General features: G+C 43.3%; 1 protein-coding gene and 1 long non-coding RNA gene across 2 annotated transcripts in view; one reads left to right on the forward strand and one right to left on the reverse strand.

Moving 5' to 3' along the window:
• LOC133465937 (uncharacterized) overlaps window positions 1–8,169 on the reverse strand; it is a 48,352-nt gene extending 40,183 nt beyond the window's left edge. Inside the window, exon 1 of the long non-coding RNA XR_009784783.1 lies at window positions 7,825–8,169. This is a non-coding gene — a long non-coding RNA (uncharacterized LOC133465937). The remainder of the gene's footprint in view (window positions 1–7,824) is intronic.
• Window positions 1,508–7,948, forward strand: LOC133465934 (somatostatin receptor type 2-like). Its single transcript, XM_061749132.1, has 2 exons — window positions 1,508–1,640; window positions 3,556–7,948. Exon 2 carries the CDS (start codon window positions 3,602–3,604, stop codon window positions 4,715–4,717), a length of 1,116 nt encoding a protein of 371 aa, XP_061605116.1. The 5' UTR covers window positions 1,508–1,640; window positions 3,556–3,601; the 3' UTR covers window positions 4,718–7,948.
• Window positions 8,170–8,848: the final 679 nt, after the last annotated feature.

Consider the following 8,848-nt stretch of genomic DNA (forward strand, 5'->3'; position numbering starts at 1 on the left):
CATCTGATATTCTCTGCAAATAGTTCCGATATAGATTAGATAATTGAAAAATAAATGCCATACCCTTAATAAATGCCTTGAACTTGAGTAAATAAATGCTCCCAAGGTACTATATGAGGAAATGGTGAATTCCAGTCTATAGTTTTTATTATATCACAGAGCTACTGCATTTTAAATTCACTTGCATGCGGGGGGTTATATCAGAATGAAGATCAGACAGTTTTACAATATCTGGACTGGCTTTAATGACATCTAAAGCCAAAGACAGATTAGGACGGACTCAGTGGACTCACTAAAGTGGATTTTTACCTGGAACACACAGCGATCACATCAGACGCGTCACTCCAGTCAAATGAATAATAAACATTGAAGCCGCGCTGTGAAAATGGCTTTTTGCTTCTCACAACAACTCCACAGAAACGACAGACACTTTGTGATTTTCTTACTTTTTTGTAAATATTGACCATGATGAAATGAATGGATGCTAATATACATAAAAACACGTTGATGAAAACAAAAATCTGTAAAGACTAGTCGATTAGTCGACTTTACTATTACACAATGATGCTTCGACTAGTCGATAGTAACTCATTTTTGGCTTTAGATGGGGCCTGCCATTATGTCACAAATTCTGGCAGGCTCGAGCAGGATTTTGAATAATATTTCGGCCCTCACGAAGTGAGGAATTATTCCACCGCAGAACAGGTGTGCAAACACTGCAAATATCTGAGGTGGGCCCAGAACAAGGACAGTTTGGCAAAGTTGTGCAAGCGTTACCTGTCTGCCGAGAGGCTCCCCCCCCCTCCCCTGCTAAAAATAGCAACACACCACAGCGGGCGAGTACTTCAGCCAGCCCACGTCCATGCGCTTGTGTTCTTACGCGTATGTTCTGCGTAAATTCAGTTTATCAGCTGCCCTGACATATCACATCAATACGGTGGTGTTAGAACGTTTTAAGTAATGGATATTTGAACACAAACGGTGCAGCAACACATACACACAGACACTATATAAAATACACACAGGCATATATTCTTGATCCTCGGTGAAGAATGACTAACTGCAGTCACACTATTATACTGCCCACCCTGGTGGCCAAGTCGCACACACCAAAACGAGCCGCAATGAATGTTTAATTTTTTTTTTTACATTCTATTTCCGTATGTTTTTGTTATAAAAAGTAAAACATACAGTGCTATTTTCTCAATTAGAAAAACAGAATTTTTGTTGTGTATTGGGGATTAATGGCATTTTCATTGATTTCAACATAGCAGAATGTACAATTAGTCTAGTGGAAGAGCAAATCATTTACCACGACACACTTGATGATCTCTTGGTTGTATCACTGTACTAATCCAGTGTGTGGCTATTATTTTTGAATGTGTGTTTTGTGGCGATAGCATAAATGACTTGTGCTTGTGTGCACGTGCGCTCTCTCTCTTTCTCTCTCTCCTGTGCATGCGCATCCTGAAACGTCTCGGCGCTCTCCACCAGGATTCACTTGTGAGTGCGCAACAAAGGCGTGCATATCATTCGCTCTCTCGCTTTTATTTTTAATTCAAACAAATGAGATTTTTACGAGTACGTCGCACAGTCGGAACACCAGGACTACTTTTTTTACTTTATGTTTTTGCACGCAGGTAAGACTGGTGTTGACTTCCATCCTTAGGAATTGTGCATTGTCATCATTTTTTATAACTGTGATTTGCTTTATTTGTTGAATGCATGCTCATTATTTACTATATTTAGGTAATTACCATGAATTAAGATTGACTGTAAACCTACATTTGTACAGCTGTTCCTTAAATAAATCCTAAATCAATGTTATAATAATTTTGTCATAATTGTAATTTGTATTATATATAAGTGAAATATTATTTTGAAGTATATAATAATCTTATTTTTCCCCCAAATAATTGAACTTATTTAAAAAAAAAAAAACAATTGCCAGAAAGGAGATGTAAAAAAGTTTATACTTACAAAAGCAACTCGATTAAAGTAATGTTTGTCAAGAAAAAAAAACATTTTTCATAATTTTGTAAAGCCTGCTCTACACTGTGCTCCAAACGCAGTCATTCTAAAATGCGTTGTGCAAAATGAAAAATGAAATGTTAAACATCATATATACAACATTATTTTGTGTTTTTCTTCAATTCATATTTATACTGTTGGTCTAGCTAATACAATAATGTGCTTCTGCTATGTAAGACAATGGAAAGCTTTCCTAATGAATCGTAACCATTGAAAGACCCCCATTGTGCACTTGAACGTGATTGCAGCGCCCTTATTGGCAATACAATGATGCCACACCTCCTCTCCCGCTTTCAATTAACTTCGGCTCATTTACATCCACGCCCAACCCCCCCACCCCTAATAAATCCCCCCTCCGCGCCTCTTGAAAAATGCCTTGAGCTGTCAGGCAGGGACCATTTAGAAAGAGAGCATCCTCCCCCGGGGGGAAGATACTGAGTCTGCGAGTGTGTAACAAGTGATTTCCCCAGGCAGGGCCGAACCTGGTACTAAATGAGCACACGCTCTGAACGGCACCCAATCCTTTGAGAGCCTCCTCGTCTTGCATGGCGTCAATCAAGGATGGGGGGGAATCAGGCGCAAAATCTAGGAGAACCATCCACCCTAACCGAATGCTCAGTTTCAACCAACTCCGAGCCTGAATTCTCCTCCAGATGGCGGCGTTTTTGTTTGAATTGCCCATTTTGTAGTTCATACAGAGCAGTGATTCGATTCTCTCCTAATCCTTGTTGTTGTTGTGCACCATCATCACCTGTTTTACTGGCCGACGGAGCAGATACGATTGATAGTAAGTCATAAAAAGATTTGTTATTTAGGAATTCTGCCTAGCAACAATTGAATATTGGTAGTTCTGTCAGATACGTCTTCTGTATAGTTATGAAGGTTTTTACAGTTAAAAAAAAAAAAAAAAAAGGTCGATTTGGAACTGCAGCGAACACTCGGATACTCACAATTCGGCATTTTTTTTCTTCAAATTTCTTTGCGTTTTTTCTTTGTTGTCGGGGAAACCACACGTGAAAACACTTATTTGTGATTTATCCTCGCTTATTCAAAAATGGGCGTCAACCATCCGCAGACTTTCTGGTCACTATCACCCACGAATAGCGGGGGTCCGCCGTATACGATTTTAAAAACTTGGCCTAGCAAGGACAAGGACCAGAGTAATTCTGTCGATCAACGTGAAAGTGCCTGCTATGTACTTGTGAAGTGTGGGACTGGAGTAAATTCATAAATTATTGCTGTTGTCTGCAATTATACAATATATGAACTGTTCCCAGCAACAAATGTCTGCACAAAAATGTGCAGACATATTGTTATATTGTTTCGCCTACTCACCAGAATTTAGGGTATTGGAATATCAACTGTAATTTGTTAAAAAAAAAAACATTCCTTAAAAAAAGGGTTTAAAGAATAATAATGAAATAGTCTAGTCAGAAAAAAATCCATCACTTTTTTTGTCCAATTTCCTACTAAATTCTCACGTTGACTCAATATTTACAGATTAATTGTGTTTTCGTATTGCAGATAGGATGTTATAATTCCAAGAGTGGGCGAGAGCGAGATCGGCAGCATGGACTCCTGGATCTTCCCGTCATCCTTTCCGAACATGTCGGAGCATCTCATGTACGGCGGCTTCCTGCCGACGAACGAGTCGGACCCGCAGAGGAACGACGCGGACCAGAGCTTCAACAGAACCAGCACGGTGGTCATCACCTGCATGTACTTGCTGGTGTGCACCGTGGGCCTGTGCGGGAACGCCCTGGTCATCTACGTCATCCTGCGCTACGCCAAGATGAAGACCGTCACCAACATCTACATCCTCAACCTGGCGGTGGCCGACGTGCTCTTCATGCTGGGCCTGCCCTTCATCGCCATCCAATTGGCGCTGGTCCACTGGCCGTTCGGCCCGGTGCTGTGCCGGGTGGTAATGACCGTCGACTCCCTCAATCAGTTCACCTCCATCTTCTGCCTGACGGTGATGAGCGTCGACCGCTACCTGGCCGTGGTGCATCCCATCCGCTCCACCGAATGGCGCAAGCCCCGCGTGGCCAAGACCGTCAACGTGGCGGTGTGGGGGGTGTCGCTCATGGTCAACCTGCCCATCGTCATCTACAGTGGCATCCTCACCAAACACGACAGCTGCTTCTGCACCATCGTGTGGCCCGAGCCTCAGGAGGCCTACTACACCGCCTTCATGTTCTACACCTTCATACTGGGCTTCTTCCTTCCCCTCGTGGTCATCTGTATGTGCTACCTGCTCATCATCATCAAAGTGAAGTCGTCGGGCATCCGCGTCAGCTCCTCGTCCATGCGACGACGCTCGGAGAGGAAGGTGACACGAATGGTGTCCATCGTGGTGGCCGTTTTCGTCTTGTGCTGGCTGCCCTTCTACGTCTTCAATGTCACCTCGGTGACGGGCACACTCAGCACCACGCCGGTACTGCGCAGCACCTTCGCCTTCGTAGTGGCGCTGGGCTACGCCAACAGCTGCGCCAACCCCATCCTCTACGCCTTCCTGTCAGAGAACTTCAAGAAGAGCTTCCAGAACGTTCTGTGTCTCAAGAAGGTGGGCGGGCTGGACGAGGTCGAGTGCAGCGATAGCCGCCAGGACAAGTCCCGCATGATGGCCAACCCCACAGAGACTCAAAGTAGTCTACTGAATGGTGACCTGCAGACCAGTATCTGATGTTCCTTGTCTCCCTGTACTCACCTTGACATGGCTCTACTCGCTAATCATGTTTTCTATTGGCAAAAGCCAACTACCAGGGAGGTAAGCTGAGCTCAGCAACAGCCGTGAAGGCAAGTCTCGCGTGACAACTACCCCCGCAGAAACCCTGATGAATGGTGACCTGTAGACCAGTATCAGATCTTTACTTGCTCTCCTTCACTCCCGCTGACATGGCTCTGCTCGCTATTTAAATTTTTCTGATGGGAGGTAGGATGAGCGCAAGAGTCGCCAGGACGAGTCTTTCACGACGGCAGACGCAACGGCGACCTAAACTACTTGGTGACCTGCAGGCCTAGATCTGATCTGATCTGACCTGACCTCTTTGGTCACCTTGACATGGATCGACTCACTACGGACACTTTTTCAATTGGGAAAAGCCAACTGAGCGCAACAATCCCTAGGACAAGTCCCACATGATGCCCAACCCCATGGAGATCCAAAGTACTCTGTTGAATCTTGACCTAAAGACCAGTATGTCACCTGACTGACTGTCTGACCTGTTCCCCTCTAGGGCCAACGCACACCGAGCAACGTGACCGAACAAAATTGAACTGTCGCGCAGTGAGCAAGGTTCTATAGCGACTTTTCATGAGTGGCACACCAGCGTCAAGTAGTTTTGCTGCGATTCGTAGTTTGAATCACAGGTGAACAGCGTTGCAACGTCGCACTTGTAACAGCCAATCAAAAATGCTCCGTTGTATCACATGATCTTTTACAGCAAAAATGACATTTCCAGGTACCGAACGAGATCCAGCCGGCTTCCGTCGAGTTCAGCTCCTGTTGCCAGGACAACCTCTGCATGATGGCCGACCCACGGAGACCCAAAGTACTCTGCTACTCGTCCTTTGGCAAAAGCCAACTACTATTGCTAGTACCTGATCAGTGTTGATCAGATGACTTCTGGTGAAGCAGATTAAGAACGTTAGCTCGCCCGTTGCTGTGCCATAGCTCTGGACATGGCAGTACTATACTCCACAGTCTCCACTTTGCCGCCATTATTTCTCCTCAGTCTAACTCACCATGCAAGTGTTTGTTCTGCGCTGTAAATGAAACCGGGACTGTTTCCCTCGGTGTATATTGACATTAGAAAATGATCCCTCAGACGAATGAACACACAGATGCGCACACACTTCCTCAGAGGCACTGGATTATTTACATGACCCGCGTGACCGTAGTTTTGTGTAAATATGACTTCAAAACTCCATTTCAAAGTCCAACCTTCCCCTAAATATTTTCTCCGGAGCGGTTTTAAATCAGACTAAATGGAGGTGGCACTTTCAATGGACTTCGGTTTTCTTGCTTGCTAATTATTGTATTTTAGTGTTATTTATTCTGTCATTCAATGTGATGTAATACGAGGGAAGAAATGCGCAATTTACTGGAGGAACAGAACAACATGTGACCAGCTAAATTATATTGGATGTCACTTTAAAGCCTATTTCATTTGATAGTAGTTGTTTGCATTTCATGGTTTTCTTTTGATGGGATGAGTAGTATTATATTTTTGTAGTAAAAAAAGAAAAATTATTAAAACAATTCATGATCAATACATGTGGGGGGTGGGGGGGACTATGTCTTATATATGCTTGCATGATTTGTAAAAAGTATTCAAGTTTTGGTAGTGTATTTCTTTCCCTTTTTTTGCACCCAGCAAAACATGAATTTGAGATCGGCTCCAATATTTAAACACTTAACACACAAATATAACACATTTGTTGGATCGCTGCATAGGGTTTAAGTTTTTTTTTTTTTTTTTTTTTTGCTGGTGCTGATTTCATGTATAAGTGTTGGCAGACATGCCAACGTGACTAATACAAATTGTAGTCCACGACTGCCTCTTTTTGAGGCAGGAGGACACACTTGGAGTGTTCTATATTTCCATAGCAACAGTGACCACAAGTGTTGGTCCCGCTGAATAATGCATAAGCACCATAATACAAGAAATGACTCTGTGGGATGACTAATCAAATTTTGGTCCACTCCACTTCTTACTGCGACGCTTACGGTGCTTTTTATACGCCCATTTGTTGTTCGTCAGTATGTGGCACCATTTCAACAACAGCCCGTTTTCCTCATAAAGTGAACTACTCACATATCAGGATGAACCTTAAATCAACTCTAACCTTTACAGGTGAATTTAATTTGACCTTCTCCAAACTTTTGAATGCACGTCCACCACAGTGGCATGTGTGTTATGTGCGCCAACTGTTCAATGTTCACATACTCCTCCCCCCCCACGCCCATAACTTGCCATCTTATAACAACGGGCTGAATGGCAAAAATTACGACAGGTGTTTGATTCATACATTTCCAAGGACATCCACTTCTATTCCTTTGTGTGACGTTTCCAGTCTCTGTTGTGAACTGCTAATGGCACTCTAAGCACAGAAAAGATACAGTATGTCACAGTTTAATAAGCATTGTAGTAAATATGCTATATTTCCACAAATAGTGGCCAGGGGGCATTTATTTACTCAACTGTAGATGTGATTAGGCATATATTGGGGGGAGTCAGTTACAGTATTTTAGAGGGGAGCGCATTTTCTCAGTTGCCTCTTCACCTTAGACAGGCCCATTCACTTCCTGTTTTTAAATAAAAACATGCAGTTTTTTTTTTCTGGCTTTTGCCTCAGTTTGAGATGTTGACTTATATACTGATCTCTTTTTGTGTTTTACTGTTAAATTGTTTTCTGCTATTTTTCAAATTGGTGTTTATACCTTCGGTTTGTATCGGTCTTTATCTACTTACGTGTATTGTTCCTCGCTGTTTTTATTTCGATGTTGTTTTAAGCACGTTGGTCAATTGTAAGGTTCTTAAAGCGCTCTATAAACAAAGCTGGATTGGTTTTATCGCATGGAGTAAATTAAACAAAGGAACTGGTGTATTTCAATGTACATCAAGTGAAACTGTTGCTTAAGACTAAGTAAGACTACAGAACATAAACATGGAGGCACACAACATTGTCCAGCAATTAAATTGGAGTGGTTAGGCCTTGGAACTCTGCCCTGGATGCCATTTTTGTTTTGTCTGTTCTCGTCCTTGTTGTTGAGTCATGAACACTGACCTTAACTGAGGTAAGGGATGCCTGCAGTTCTTCAGATGCTGTCCTGGATTCCTTTGTGACCTCCTGAATGCATCGTCACTGTGCTCTTGGGGTCATTTTTGTAGGCCGCCCGCTCCTGGGAAGGTTCACCACTGTTCCATGTTTTCTCCATTTGTAGATAACGGCTCTCACCGTGGCGGCACGGTGGCCGACTGGTTAGAGCGTCAGCCTCACGGTTCTGAGGACCCGGGTTCAATCCCCGGCCCCGCCTGTGTGGAGTTTGCATGTTCTCCCCGTGCCTGCGTGGGTTTTCTCCGGGCACTCCGGTTTCCTCCCACATCCCAAAAACATGCATGAATTGGAGACTCTAAATTGCCCGTAGGTATGACTGTGAGTGCGAATGGTTGTTTGTTCCTATGTGCCCTGCAATTGGCTGGCAACCAGTTCAGGGTGTACCCCGCCTCCTGCCCGATGACAGCTGGGATAGGCTCCAGCATGCCCGCGACCCTAGTGAGGAGAAGCGGCTCAGAAAATGGATGGATGGATGGCTCTCACCGTGGTTCGCGGGAGTCCTAAAACTTGAGAAATTGTTTTGTAATCCTTTCCAGAGTGATAGATGTCAATTACTATATTTCTCATCTGTTTTTGAATTTCATTGGATCATGGCATTTTGTTGCAAGCTTTCTGGGATCTTTTTGGCTGACTTCATTTTGTCAGACAGGTTCTATTGAAGTAATTTCTTGATTGATCAGGTGTGGAGGTAATCAGGCTTGGTTGTGGCCAATGAAAATTAACCCAAAAATGTGATTAGCCACAGTTAATTTTACTTTTTCACACAGGGGCCAGGTAGATTTCAATCATTTTTTTTCCCGTGAATAAATAAGATCACAATTTAAAAACTGCATTTTATGTTTATTTGCATTATCTTTGTCTGATATTAAGATTTGTTTGATGATCTTCGACATTACAGTGCGGAAACGGCAACAACAACAACAACAAAAAAACATTTGAGAGGGAAAAAGCTATCACGGCACTGTGTTTCTAC

This window comes from Phyllopteryx taeniolatus, chromosome 16 (assembly GCF_024500385.1).
Source record: "Phyllopteryx taeniolatus isolate TA_2022b chromosome 16, UOR_Ptae_1.2, whole genome shotgun sequence".
NCBI classification, from domain to species: Eukaryota; Metazoa; Chordata; class Actinopteri; order Syngnathiformes; family Syngnathidae; genus Phyllopteryx; species Phyllopteryx taeniolatus.